Source organism: Balaenoptera ricei, chromosome 6, assembly GCF_028023285.1.
Source record: "Balaenoptera ricei isolate mBalRic1 chromosome 6, mBalRic1.hap2, whole genome shotgun sequence".
Classification (NCBI taxonomy): Eukaryota; Metazoa; Chordata; class Mammalia; order Artiodactyla; family Balaenopteridae; genus Balaenoptera; species Balaenoptera ricei.
In genome coordinates, this window is record NC_082644.1 from 30,912,370 (window position 1) to 30,927,583 (window position 15,214).

The 15,214-nt window shown below is 40.3% G+C and overlaps 2 protein-coding genes across 5 annotated transcripts in view; one reads left to right on the forward strand and one right to left on the reverse strand.

Moving 5' to 3' along the window:
• CENPP (centromere protein P) overlaps window positions 1–6,346 on the forward strand; it is a 224,912-nt gene extending 218,566 nt beyond the window's left edge. The window contains exons 9-10 of one of the 4 annotated variants that reach the window (XR_009503622.1): window positions 149–329; window positions 4,660–6,346. Coding sequence is in view for 3 of the 4 variants with exons in the window: in XM_059924405.1 (XP_059780388.1) it covers window positions 149–279 (131 nt within the window). In the remaining variant the exon portion in view is untranslated. Of the gene's footprint in view, window positions 1–148; window positions 463–4,659 lie in introns of those variants that run through there. The other 3 variants (XM_059924405.1, XM_059924404.1, XM_059924406.1) reach the window with 3 other exon arrangements.
• IPPK (inositol-pentakisphosphate 2-kinase) overlaps window positions 332–15,214 on the reverse strand; it is a 56,611-nt gene continuing 41,728 nt past the window's right edge. The window contains exons 12-13 of the mRNA XM_059924403.1: window positions 5,443–5,522; window positions 332–3,035 (exon numbers count right to left, since the gene is read on the reverse strand). Coding sequence (XP_059780386.1) covers window positions 2,810–3,035; window positions 5,443–5,522 — 306 coding nt within the window. The 3' untranslated portion in view covers window positions 332–2,809. The remainder of the gene's footprint in view (window positions 3,036–5,442; window positions 5,523–15,214) is intronic.

Below are 15,214 nucleotides of genomic sequence, written 5' to 3' on the forward strand. Positions count from 1 at the left end.
GTTCAATGTCTCTGCCTCAGGCATTTGGGTAAGTGCTCTGTTCAAGGTCATGATTCAGTCGTCCTGCCTTCCCATTCAGTGTGGCCAGCAGAGAATGAGGGCATTGTCTCGGTGAAGCTTCTTACCCAGGTGTTTGTTTTCTTTACAGCCCTGGAACTGGACAAGAACGGAGTCATGGAAACTGCTCCTCTCAGCTTCCGAGCCCTACTGGGCGTGCTGGGCACTGAAGCCACTCTGGAAAGTCTGATTAAATCACTTCACACAGAGGCAAGCAACTAGTTCCCGAACACGGAACAACTACACGTAGAAGTAAGATGCTGCACCTGGAGGCATGTGATTTTATTGAATATAAAAATTTGCTCTTTTCCACTTAGAAACCTTACCTCTAGAACATGTTTATGCAGTTATGGCACATTATATATAAGTTGTCAGGACATGAAAAATAAATACAGTTATTTAAATTCAAAATACCAAACAAGTGACACATATAGTGTATTTTTAAAAGTAAACTCAACATCTGAGGAAGTACAGGAGTGCTGTCCACCCTGGGATGTGGGGAGCCACTGTGCGCCCCCCTTGATATGAATATGAGGGCAGAGGTGGCCCCAGCCCATCTCAAAGGTCGGCCCTCCTCCTGTCACCCACCACCTAGGGACTCTTGGAGGGCTTGCCAACGCAGCCTCATCTCGTAGACATTCCTCGGAAACCTCTGGAGAGCCACACCACCCGCCTCGCCTCCTGGCTCTGGAAAGCAGCACTGGGGAGGCTTTCACAGCACCTCTCAGCAGCAAGTCCTCTGACATTCACTCTTCTTGGTCTTCCACAAAAAAGTAGAGCGGTTAGCATAAAAAAACACAGTAAGACAGCAAATACGGCACTGTCCCTTCACACAGGACCTTAGCACCCCTGGTCCCTCCGCACAGAAGAAACAGTGTTTTCATTAAAGTCCCCCAGAGTCTAAGTGCTGCACTGACCTGAGTTGCCAGTTTAAAGTAGAATGGGTGAAAACATTGTTTCAATCAAATGAAAGCCTCAGAGCAGGGGCCGAGGTGGAGTGTGAGGAGAGCAAAGGATTGGGTCAAGACCCTCTAGCAGGGGACACTCATCTATCACCTCTTCCCCCCAAGTAGAGGGTGATGGTTTTCAGACAGTCCAGACCAGCCAGGACAGGCAACAGGAGGCTACCCAGCCCACCTCCTTGAGGAGCTGGCGTTCCAGAGCTCTGCACACAGGCACTCAGGGTCCTCTGCACACCCTGGTCAAGACCATCCTCACCCCAGGCCAGCAACAAGGAACCTCAGGCCAAAACAACTCTGGCAGCTGCCTACTTCCACGCACTCTGGAGCCTGTAACTTGCCCACGAGAACGCGGCTCCATGCACACCCCTATGAGTGGAATCTCCAAAGCCCCTGTACCCCAACACACCACATGAATGAGAGGTGTGTGTCATTTGAATATGTTTTTGAACCTCTGAGTGTAGAAGTTAAGTAGTAAGTAGTAAATGGTAGTAAGAAGTAAATGATAGGACAGAATTGGAGAATAAATTCTGGAAGAGCTGGCTTGATTCTAATAAGCATAATTCTCAATTTATCACAAAATTCCCCACAAAAATTTACAATCAGCAAAATATTCTCATTTTTTGTGTAGTATTTTCATACAATCCCATGGTTTCACTAATATTATATTACAATAAGCCTTCATTAGTCCCTCAAAATGATGATATAAATAATCTATACAACCTACCATAGAATAAAAAACTGAAGCCAAGATTCCCAACAGTTTTCATAGCAGCTGGGCACACTTTTGGTGACCCCAACAAGAACCCTCTTAGTGCCAGCCAGGAGTCTTGCGGAAGCAGGGCTTTGGGCAGCCCCAACGGGGAGGTGGTCCAGCACCACTCAAGGCCACTATCACCACACATCTTAGTGAAACCCAAGGGAGGAACAGGTATGGGGAAGGAGGGAAAACCCGATGCTGGCTCTGGCAGAAGTAGCTGAGGTTTCCCAAACACCCAAAAATGCCAGGAACACAGAGCTGGCAGGAGCACAGCCACCCCATGACACCCACGCTGGGCACAGCAGCTCAGAGTTGCAGCTCTGCTTCCAGCTCCCACAGCAGCAATTTCAGGTGGGAAAGAACACCTTGTCTCCCCTAAAGTTAAAGATGATATAAATCATTCAGCACAAAAAAAAAGTCAGTGCTCGCATGAGTGGTGTCAACCCCTGCCCTGAGTCCCACGCTCCCTGCTGACCCTGTGCAGAGCGGTGGGTATGGCATCTCCACAGGGACTCCGAGTCTACTGCTCAAAACTGATGTCCATATCAACAACTTACTGCTTTCCACAGCAGGGAACCACTAAACCTGCACTGACACATGGCTTGCATTGGGAAAGTGACCAAGTAACTCAGCTGGGAAAGTTCCAGTAGTATCTGTGTTTTCTTAAAAGTCCGAACTCTAAGGTATATGTGACAATTCAAGTTTTCTGTGTTAGGATTCTGGTGGTAGGAGATCCAAACCTTGTGTCTTATAAGGCTTTTTAGGGATGAGACGTGAGCCCTGGGTGGAAAGGGAGAAATGCCCAGAGGGGCCTCCTGGGACACAGCACACTGCTGGGCTCATGTCCAACATTCCTTGTCCTGGAAGATGTTTTTAGTGCTCTTCCATTCTGTGTCTCCCAGAGGCAGTCCCACCTGAGCAGGGGTTGAAAAGCAAAAACATTCACAGCCAAAAGTCACCCAACGCAACAGAAACTCTATCATTCAACCTTCACATTCTATGTTCAAGTTTCAAAACCACTACAGGAAAAAAGTTAGACCTTATGGAGAACTAATGTGCAATCTTCGCTTTCCTTGAACCTAGTCGACATCACGGTGGCGTCTTTGGCATGTACAGTCTTTAAATAGTAGTTGACTATCTTGCCATCCAGTTTATACTGATGAGGAATGCTCTCATAGGGCTTGAGGTCAAGATCCAGCACAGACACGGAGAAGGCAAACCTGGATCTCGATGAAGGGACAATGGGCCTTTGATCGGAGCTGGAAGCAAAAGAGCAATTTCAGAATACACAAACCTCCCAAATCCTCTCAACCCAACTCACAAAGAGCACCCATTCTGTGCATCAATATGCATTCCATCTCTGTCTATGCCAACTGTATGCACTAGTGCTAGAAGCTTCTGCAAGAGAGGCACCTACTGTGATACCCGCCAGCACACCAGACAAGAGAGAGTTAATGTGCAGAAAGATGGAAAAGCAATTATGTAGAATACTCGATTGATATTCACCATATCCCAGTAGTATAAACGAATGCTAAGAAAGTTACTTTATCGTGAGCCAAGTATTACAAAACCTAAGAAAATGCAGAAAGTAGATCTGGCTATTCAACAGCCAAATGGATAAAATGTTGAGGACAGACTTCTCTTTTCGTGTCCTTTAGCATGTCTGGTGAGAAACTCTTGCTCCTTTGTACTTTTTCACATTTGGAGAGAGAGATCTAGTTTCGTGTTTTATTCTCACATTGTATCTGCAGTGTTCGGTATTTTGTTTCTTAGGGTTTAGTTGTGGTCTTGCTAAATATTGTAATAGTTGTATGCTTATAACAAAATATGAACAATTACTTGTACTTAAAAAACACTTTCAGGCTAATTCTGAATTTTGTACTAAGATTGCTATATATATCACTTAGCTCTCAGAGTGCTTGATACATAGTATGCATCCAAATGATTGGTTAAATACATTATATAAGCTCAGTTTAGCCCAAGAGAAGTATTCAGGAGTCCTGGTTTCTCCATGTGTACTACTCTTCTAGATGTCGAAATTATCAAAAAAACAAAACAAGCCAACAAAATTCCAATTTCAAAAGCTCCTGCCTGGGAGAGGGAAGGCAGGTAAAACATTCCTATTTAATGAGCCTAATCAAGGCCTAGACTCTAGCTCAATTCCTGCTCAGAAATACTATTTACAGGAAAAATGAATCCCAGGCTCAGTTGCTGGGGTCTTAGCTACTCCCTCCTGAACAGCAGAGAACATATGTACAAATTAAGGTCTTGCTTCTGAGTCTCAGTCTCAGAGCCGGAAACCCAAGCTCCACACAGCAGGGCTGGGACAGTGAACATCTCCGGCCCTCAAAAGGGCTGCACATTTTATAGGATACCTCACGTCACATCAGAACCAACACCCAATAAGATGATGTGAATAAAGAGAGGAGTCCATCACACAGAGGCTGGTGGGAGCACGGCCCAAGAGCCACTGCTGAGGAGAGTCTGACCATTTGTTGACCTCAAGCTCCCAGTGAGCCCAGGCCTGAGGTTCCTGACACCTGAAATGCTTCTCTGCCCTGGGGATGACACTGGTGACCACATGGCTCAGAAGTTTCTGGACACGTGTCCCCGCTCCTCTCCCACCATGTCGGTTTCTGCCGAGCAGCTGGTCAAGGGTGTCAGGACTCCTGGCCCTCAGCCCCTCACATTTCTCTATCCTGACTGCATCCTTGCTTCAGGAAGGGCAACAGATAATCACATCTGTGTGGTTTTCTCTCATCTAACAACACTGCTTAATCCAAATGGATTCCTGTCACTAACCACTGGGGGCATTTTCTTAGGGGATAATGAGAGTTTTCAACTAAATAGAACAATCTTCTTTTTTTTTTTTTAATATTTCAGTTATGCCCTATAAATGTCCCTCCGTGTTTCCTATCAGAAAGTGGACAATTCTGTGCCTTCCAAGAAGCAGGACTCCTGGGAATGTTTAGTTCAAAAGCATCAGAAAAACAGGTGGCTGGCAGCCAGTGACGAGATCATCTTGACCCAGGAACACACATCAGAAGATTGTGAAACATTCTGCAAAACTGTGTGTGGGGTTTGGCACCCTGAAGATCAATGCTGAAGATGCCATCTAATCACTGAGAGAAGATTATCAGGTTCATCCTAAATTCCTAAAAAAGGCAGAGAAGGGACTGAATAATGATGTCCAGGAAAAGATGCTGCAAAGAGGAAGCAGAACAATGGAATGTTGTTTTAAAGGCTTCGAAATGACTATAAAGGTTGGCACATCAGGACCTGGTAAAAGGAGGAAAAATAAGGCCCACAGGACCCTACAGCTTCTTGGGCCTCTGAGCCATGATGGTAGCTTGGGGTTTTCTTTGAGAGAAAGGAATTTGGACCACAGTATCCAAGCCCTTGAGATATTTTCTTAGAAAATAATAGTAAACTTGAGTGAACAAGCTTTTAAAATTATTCTCAATAATGTCTTTTTGACTGTATTACAAACTTCTAAAGAGCAAGAGTTAATAATCCCCATGATATCAAGTAGGCCTTGGAAATCGGCCTCTGTTTAATAAACATGATCCTGCCAGAGCCTCTCTAAATATAGGGACACCAACTCTCTTGCCAATCCACAAAACCCTGCTAGACCAAGGACACACGACATAGTAGCAGGTGCCTCACCTTGCATCCTGCAGACAAGGAGAGAGTGCGATCATGATGGAGCAGTCTTTCGCAGTCATGGCGACCCGGTACTGCTGAACCTGCAGGGGAAGGAAAGGTCAGCTCCACAGCATCGCCACACACACCCTTCCCCACTGGAGAGGTCCAAGAACTGGTCCCAGACCTGGGGGTGGGTTAGGAAGACCCAGTCCCAAAGAGCTCATTAGAGGCCAGTGCTGCCCTCTGACCTCTCACTGCAGGCAGTGTATGGACCCTGATTCCAAAACCTGGGACCTAGGACTTGTCTTTGGCAAGACAATCACAGCCCACCTTGGAAGAAAAAGCAGTAAGTGGCCTCAGCTATTGATGTGCTAGCCACACTGACAGCACTGAGCGTATCACTCTATACCTCAAGATAGCGGCACACAGACACACACCAAGGCCCTGTCCCCAGGTCACATAGCACACTAGAATGTCATGCAGCTTCCATGAATGACACTGCAAACAGAGGGATCACCAACTGTGTGTTAACTCACTTCATCCCCACAGCGACCCCACAGGCAGGCACTGCTAGTGTCCCAGTTTATGGATAAGGAAACAGACATAGATCGACCTGTCCACTCTGCACTGCTAGGCTAGACTCAAACCCAGGTGTTTTGACTCTGAAGTTCATGCTCTTAACACTGGGCTACGAGCACATATAGATCTATGTGTAACGCCTGGAGCAACGTCCACTAGGGCTGCTGACTCAAACAACACAGAAATGGTTTGTAGGATCCAACACATAAAGCCATGTGTGCGCTCACATGCGTATCACAGACATACACGGAAAGAGCCAAAAGACAGTCACCTCTGTGTACAATTTGGGGGCATCTTTCCCCTTTCTTCTTTGAACTTTCATATAACATTTGAATTTTTTAGATTGAATACCTCTCACTTTTACAAAAATAAACTAGTTACAAAAAAGGATGTAGGCCTTACACATTATCACTGGCCTCAACATCTGTGTGATGGCAGATCATAACCTCTTGTCTCCCTTTCAGTCATTCCCCTCCATGTCACACAGCCAGGAGGACTGCCCTAAGACAACATTCAAGCTGTTTATTCCACAAGGCAGGAGTGTGTGGGAAGGAGAGGGAAGCACCCCAAGTGTGGGTTACCTGAGGCCTACAAAAATCTTTACGGTAGAAGGAAAAAGAAGCTCTTCTCCCAACAGTCTATTCATTTAGCTAAGAAACCAGGTATTTCACAATGTACACAAAAAAATCCAGTCCAAAAGAATTAAAGAGATAAATATTAAAAACGAAATATAAAATATTTATTATGTCCTAATCTGCAAGACACAAAACATAGAAGCCGTAAAAGACAGAGAGATTTGAATACCTAAAAATTAAAAGCTTTTATTTGATACAGTCATAATCCAAATGTAAAAGACTTGTTAAAGAATAGGAGAAGATATCTGCAACATATAACAATCAACATCAAGAATATATAAAGTGCTACTAGTCACAATACCAAGACATGGAAACAACCTAAATGGCCATCAACAGAAAAATGCATAAAGAAGATATGGTACATATATACAATGGAATGCTACCCAGCCATAAAAAAGAGTGAAATAATGCCATTTGCAGCAACATGGGTCCAACCAGAGATGATCATACTAAGTGAAGTAAGTCAGAAAGAGAAAGACAAATACCATATGATACCACTTATATGTGTAATCTAAAGTATGACACAAATGATGTATCTATGAAACAGACTCACAGATAGAGAACAGACTTGTGCTTGCCAAGGGGAAGGGGTTTAGGGGAGGGGGTGGATTGAGAGTTGAGGATTAGCAGATGCAACTATTATATATAGAATGGATAAACAACAAGGTCCTACTATATAGCACAGGGAACTGTATTCAATATCCTGTGATAAACCTAATGGAAAAGAATATGAAAAAGAATGTATACATATGCATAACTGAATCACTTTGCTGTACAGCAGAAATTAACACAACATTGTAAATCAACTATACTTTAATAAAATAAATTTTAAAAAAGAGAATATATAAAGTGCTAGATCAGTATGTAAAAAGAAAACTACCCAAAAAAGATATGGACCAAATAAATTGACAAAAGAGAAAAAATAGCCAGTAAGTATATGAAAAGATGCTCAACCTTACTACTAATCAAGGAAATGCAAATTATAACAGTGAAAATGTTTGCACTCATTGGATATATATATATATATCTGACATAAAATGAAAGAGCTAGACTTTCACTTCAAGCAATGCTAGAGTATATAATTGGAGCCAACCCAACTGCTGAAGTCAAGTAGAAAAAGCTCGACAAAATATCAAAAACATCTGCTTGAAGGCAGAGCTAATAAGACCAGCAAGAATTGCTGGACCAGGGGGAGGGCAAAGACATTTGGGGGTTTTTTGTCCAGGGAGTGGGTGACAATTCTGGAAGGTCGGCCAAGAGGCACTTTTAACTAACTTCCAGGGCTTATGGGGACAGTAACCATGGTGAATTCCCGCTCTGGGTTAGTATCCAAAATGTTGCACCTTAAGACTGGGTGAGCCAGAATTCGACAGGCCTTACCAGGAACTGCAACTTTGCTTCAAAGACATCAGTCACCAAAACTGGATTAAGATGACCCTGGCTTGCTAGTGCTTCCCAGGTCCCTGGCAGAAGCAAACCTAAAACTCTCTGTAGAAGAAGACATCATCCTAGGCCTCAAATTATTTCTAAAATAATTATACAAATACAATTTCTGACACACAAGCAAAAATACCCAGGCCCAAAACATGATGCCATGAGAGAAAATCAGCAAAAAAAAAAACCAAAAATGAACCCAAAAAAACTCCCACGATAGTAGAAAGAGGTACATACACATGGACTCCAGGTATTGGAGGTACCAAACACACATGCTGCTCTGCTCAAAGGATAAAAGACAAAATTGAGAACTTCAGAGAACTGGCGACTATAAAAATGAACTGTTTGAAAATTCTAGAACTAAAAAACACAAAATCAACATTAAGAATTCAACAGATAGTTTTAACAGCAGGTTAGAAAAAACGGAAGAGACTTGCTAAAGTGGAAGATAGGTCAAAAAAAAAAAAAAAAATCCAGAATGAAGCACAGAAGGGAAAACAAGCTGGAAAATATTGAGAAAAGGGCATGAGACATGGAAGATAAAGAGAATATGTTTAATACATATGTAATTGAAGTCTGGAAGAAGAAGAGAGAAAACGGGCAGAAACAAAATTTGAAAAAGTTAAGGCCAAAAACTTTCCAAAACTGAGGAAAGACATCAGGACACAGGTTCAAGAACGATGCAAAAAAATCACTTATACATATCATTAAACAAAAACTAAGAATGAATCACCAGCAGACCTACAATAAAAGACACATTAAAGGGTATTCTTCAGAGAAAAACAAAAAATGATCCCCAATATAAGGTCAGAGATTCAGGACAGAATGAAGAGTAATGCAAGAGCTAAATATGTGGGTAAAAGGACACTGACTGTATAAAACAATAATAATAATAATGTCTTCTTGAGTTTAAAACAATAGAGTACACAGCAACAATAGCAGTGTAAGTAAGGAGTAGTAGTAAAATGTACTCTAAGAACTCTGCATTGTCCAAGAAGAGAGTTAAAGGTATAAATATTAGACTTTAGTAAAAGACTTTTAATTAGACTTGCTGCAATAGCTAGGATAACCACTAAAAGAAAGTAAAAGACTAAAACCTCTGAGCAAACAGTGGGGAAATGGAACGATAAAAAAATTAATCAACCCAAAAGATAGTTAAGAGAGGAGAGAAAAAGAAATCTAAGACAGGTGCAAAAAAATTAAGGTTTAAACCCAAGTATAAGTCCAATTAAATTATAAAGACAAATGTCAGAATGGATAGAAAACCAAACCATATTTTAAATACAAAGATTAAAAATAAAAGCATAGAAAAAGATACAGGGTGCAAAAGAATCTAGAGAAGTGACATTAATATCAGACAAAAGAAACTTTAAAGTAAAAACTATTACCAGAGACATGCTAAATGATGTCTTAAAAATGAAAAATTCAATTCACCAAGAAGATATAACAATTCTAAATTTAAGGCACCTGACATTATAGCCTCAAAATAAATGAGAAGAAACAGACAAATCCATAATTATTCTGTAAAGTTTCAAAACATCTTTCTTATGGACCAAGCAGACCATAAAATCAGTAAGGTCACAGAAGATCTGAACAGTACAATTAATTTGACCTAGTGGGCAGATATAAAACACTGCAACTAATAATTTGAGATGCCTTTTCAAGTACACACACAAGCATTTTCAAAAAAGATTAATCTATAATGCAAATCACAACAAATTTCAAAGGACCAAAAAGCTGTGTCAACAAATTTTAAAGGCCCATATAGAGTATGCTCCCTGACCATAATGCAATTTTGCTAGTAATCAGTACAAAAAAGATAATGAGAATCCCCACGTGTTATTAAATCCCTTCCAAATGCTTCCATGGGTCAAAGAAGAAATCTTAATAGTAATCAGAGTATATTTTAACTGAATGATATTGAAAATAGGCTTGTGGGATATAGCTATAGCCATGTGTACAGGAAAATATATAGCTTTATACATATTTTAGAAAATAAGAAGGCCAAAACTTATTTAGGTAAGCATTCATATTGGGAAGAAATTATAGAAAGAAAAAATTATCTAGAAAAAAGGAAAAAGGAAATAAGAGCAGAAATTAATGAAATAGAAAATGATCAGTACAAAAGGAACATAAGTTAATTTTTACAAAACTACCAAAACTGATAAACTCCTGGTGGGATGGATTAAGAGAGAGAGAAAACAAATACCATAGATCAGGAATAAAAAGGTGTTATTCAGATCTTATGAAACTTTGAAAGATAATAAAAGAATATTACCAAAACATTATATGTCAAAATTCTGAAAATTTTAGATAAATTTCTAGAAAAATACAACTTATCAAAACTGACAGAAGGGGCTTCCCTGGTGGCGCAGTGGTTGAGAGTCTGCCTGCCAATGCAGGGGACACGGGTTCGAGCCCTGGTCTGGGAGGATCCCACATGCCGCGGAGCGACTGGGCCCGTGAGCCACAATTACTGAGCCTGCGCGTCTGGAGCCTGTGCTCCGCAACAAGAGAGGCCGCGATGGTGAGAGGCCCGCGCACCGCGATGAAGAGTGGCCCCCGCTTGCCACGACTAGAGAAAGCCCTCGCACAGAAACGAAGACCCAACACAGTCAAAAATAAAAATAAATAAATAAATTAAAAAAAAAAAAACTGACAGAAGAAATAGAAAATCTAAAATTGAGGTATTTTAAATTATCCTACAAAGACAACTATGGGCCAAAATGTTTTCACATGTAATTCTACAAAATATTTAAGGAAGAAAAAATGCGAGCCTTACTTCACCTCTTCCAGAGAACAGAAAATGAGCAAACACTCTTCAAATGTTTTAGGAGGCAGGCATACCCCTGATACCAAAACCTAACAAAGACATTACCAAAAACTTGTACCACTCACAAATATATATGCAAAAACCCCTAAACAAAATATTAGCAAACCAAATATCATAAAATATAAAAAGATTATTACATCATTACAAATTGTGTGATTACAGGCATACGTTGTTTTTACTGTGCTTTGCAGATGTGTTTTTTTACAAATTGGTTTGTGGCAACCCTGCATCAAGCAAGTCTATTAGCACCATTTTTCCAACAGCATTTGTTTACTTCATATCTCTCTGTCACATTTTGGTAATTCTCGCAATATTTCAAACTTCATTATATTATATATGTTATGGTGATCTGTAATCAGTGATCTTTGATGTTACAATTGTAATTGGTTTGGGGCACCAGGAACTGGGACCACATAAAATGACAAACAATCCACAAATGTGCATGTTCTGACTGCTCTACCGACTGGCTATTCCCCCCATCTCTCTCCCTTCCTCAGGCCCCCCTATTCCCTTAGGCACAATAATATTGAAATTAGGCCAATTAATAACCCCACAATGGCTTCTAAGTGTTCAAGTGAAAGGAAGAGTCACACATCTCTTTAAATCAAAGGCTGGAAACAATCAAGCTTAGTGAGGAAGGCATGTTGAAAGCTAGGACAGGCTGAAAGCTAGACCTCTTGCATCAAACAGCCAAGTTGTGAAAGCAAAGGAAACATTCTTGAAGGAAATTAAGTGCTGCTCCAGTGAACACACAAATGATAAGAAAACAAAACAGCCTATTGCTGGTATAAAGTTTTAGTGGTCTAGATAGAAGATCAAAGCAGTCACATTTCCTTAAGCCAAAGCCTAATCTAGAGCAAGGCCCTAACTCTCTTCAATTCTATTAAGGATGAGAGAGGTAAGGAAGCTACAAAGAAAATTTTGAAGCTACCAGAGGTTGGTTCATGAGGTTTAAGGAAAGAAGTAATCTCCATAACATAAAAGTGCAAAGTGAAGCAAAAAGGGCTGATGTAGAAGCTGCAGCAAGTTATCGAGAAGATATAGCTGAGATAATTAATGAAGGTGGCTACACTAAACAACAGATTTTCAACGTGGACAAAACAGCCTTATATCGGAAGAAGATACCATCTAGGACTTTCATAGCTAGAGAGGAGAAGTCCATGCCTGGCTTCAAAGCCTCAAAGGACAGGCTGACTCTCTTGTTCAGGGCTAATGCCACTAGTGACTTTAAGCTGAAGCCAATGTTCATTTACCATTCCAAAATTCCTAGGGCCCTTAAGAATTATGCTCAGTGTACTCTGCCTGTGCTCTATAAATGGAACAACAAAGTCTGGATGACAGCACATCTGTTTACAACATGGTTTACTAAATATTTTAAGCCCACTCTTCAGGACTACTGCTTAGAAAAAAGATTCAAAATGTTACTGCTCGTTGACAATGCACTTAGCCACCCAAGAGCTCTGATGGCGATATACAATGTGATTAACATTGTTTTCATGCCTGCTAACACAACATCCATTCTGTAGCCCATGAATCAAGGAGTGATTTCACCTTTTAAGTCTTATTATTTAAGAAATACATTTTCTAAGGCTAAAGCTGCTATAGACAGTGAATTTTTCTGATGGATCTGGGCAAAGTCCATTGAAAACCTTCTGGAAAGGATTCACCATTCTAGATGCCATGAAGAACATTCATGATTCATGAGACGAGGTGAAAAGATCAACATGAACAGTTTGAAAGAAGTTGACTCCAACCCTCATGGATGTCTTTGAGGGTTCAAGGCTTCAGTGGAAGAAGTAACTGTCGATGTGGTGGAAATAGCAAGAGACCTAGAATTAGAAGCGGAGCCCGAAGATGTGACTGAATTGCTGCAATCTTATGAGCAAATTTTACTGGATGAGGACTTGCTTCTTCTGGATGAGCAAAAAGAAAGTGGTTTCTTGAGATGGAATCTACTAGTGAAGATGCTGCTAAGATTGCTGTAATGACAGAGAATTGAGAATATGATGTAAACTTAGTTGATAAAGCAGCGGCAGAGTTTGAGAGGACTGGCTCCAATTTTGAAAGAAGTTCTGCTGTGGGTAAAGTGCTTTCAAAGAGCATTTCATGCTTCAGATAAATCATTCATGGAAGGAAGAGTCAACCAATGTGTTAAACTTCGCTGGTGTCTTATTTTAAGAAATTGCCATGGCCACCCCAACCTCCAGCAGCCACCACCCTGATCACTACCCTGATCAGTCATTAGCCATGAACATCGAGGCAAGACCCTCTGCCAGCAAAAACATTACTTGCTGAAGGCTCAGGTGATGGTCAGCACTTTTTAGCAATGAAGTATTTTTTAATTAAGGTGTATACATTTTTTAAGACATAATACTCTTGTGCACTTAATATAGTGTAAACATAACTTTGATATGCACTGGGAAACCAAAAAATTCATGTAACTTGCTTTATTAAGATATTTGCTTTATTGTGATGGTCTGGAACCAAACCCACAATATCTCTGAGGTGTACCTGTAATCACATTAACAGAAAATAGGAGAAAAGTCACATGATCTTCTCAACAGAAACAGAAAAAGCATTGAAAAACTCAACACCCACTCCTGATAAAAACTCTTAACAAATCAGGAATAGAAGGGAACTTTCTTAATTTGATAATGGTTATTTATTTTAAAAATAAACCAAGCAACACCCAAAAAAACCTACAGCAAACAGTTTACTTAATGGTAAATACTTCCTCTTTGAGAGTGGGAACAAGACTAGAATTCCCATAATCAAAAATTAACTATATGCAGTTAGGCAAAACAAAATAAATAAGTGAAAAGTATAAGGATCAGAAAGAAAAAAATCAAATTCACAAACAATATGATTATATATAATGAAAATCCAACAGAAGCTATAGATTGTTAGAATTAGTAAGTGACTTCAACAAGGTTGACAGATAAAGAGGTCAAGGTAGAAAAATCAATTACATTCCTATATATCCACATAGATACCATCTATATCTAAAACCATCAAATATCTAGGAATATATCTAATAAAATATAAGATCTCTCTAAAGAAAATCATTAAATGTTTTATCAGATTTTAAATAACACCTAATAAAAAGAAAACGCCCATGTTGGAAGCCTTAATATTGTATGGATGTCAACTCTTGTCATCATTTTAATGCCAAATCAATCAAAATCCCAAAAGGTCTGTTGTTGCTTTTCCTTGTAGAACTGAACAAAGTTCATTCTTTTTTTTAAAAAAAATTTTTTAGGTGTATTGATGTACAATATTATATAAGTTTCAGGTGTACAACACAGTGAGTCACAACTTTTTAAAGTTATACACCATTTATAGCTATTATAAACTATTGGCTATATTCCCTGTGTTGTACAATATACCCTTATAGCTTATTTATTTTATATATAGTAGTTTGTACCTCTTAATCCCCAGCCCCTATCTTGCCTCTCCCTCATCCCTCTCCCCAGTGATAACCACTCATTTATTCTCTGTATCTGTGAGTCTGTTTCTTTTTTTGAACAAGTTGATTCTAAGATTTATATAGATAAGCAAAAGGTCAAGAAAAGCCAAGGCATTAATTAAAAGAAAGACATTCCTGAAGAAAGTAGAAGGATTTACTCTACTGGGTATCAAGATTCATTCTGACTCTAGAGTGATCAGGACAATTCCTATGATTCTAGGACAACTGCATATGAAAATAAAACCTTACCTCATGCCATACCAAAAATCAATTGCAGAAGGTACCCACCAAATGTGAAAGGCAAAACAATAAAGTTTCTAAAATATCTGTGGGACTTTAAGGTAGATAAAACATAAAGATTGCTAAAGAAGGAAAAAGATGTAAATTAAAAGACCTTAGGGGCTTCCCTGGTGGCGCAGTGGTTGAGAGTCTGCCTGCCAATGCAGGGGACACGGGTTCGAGCCCTGGTCTGGGAGGATCCCGCGTGCCGCGGAGCAACTGGGCCCGTGAGCCGCAATTACTGAGCCTGCGCGTCTGGAGCCTGTGCTCCGCAACAAAGAGAGACCGCGAGAGTGAGAGGCCCGCGCACCGCGATGAAGAGCGGCCCCCACTTGCCGCAGCTAGAGAGAGCCCTCGCACAGAAACGAAGACCCAACACAGCCATAAATAAATAAATAAATAAAATTTATAAAAAAAGACCTTAAAATTATGACCTTCCCTTCTGAAAAGGACTTTATTAAGAGAGTAAAATGGCAAGTGGAAGAAGATATCTGTAGCACACGTATCTGACAATGAGCTTCTATCCAGAATACATAAAGAATTCCTTCAAACCAATAAGAAAAAGAC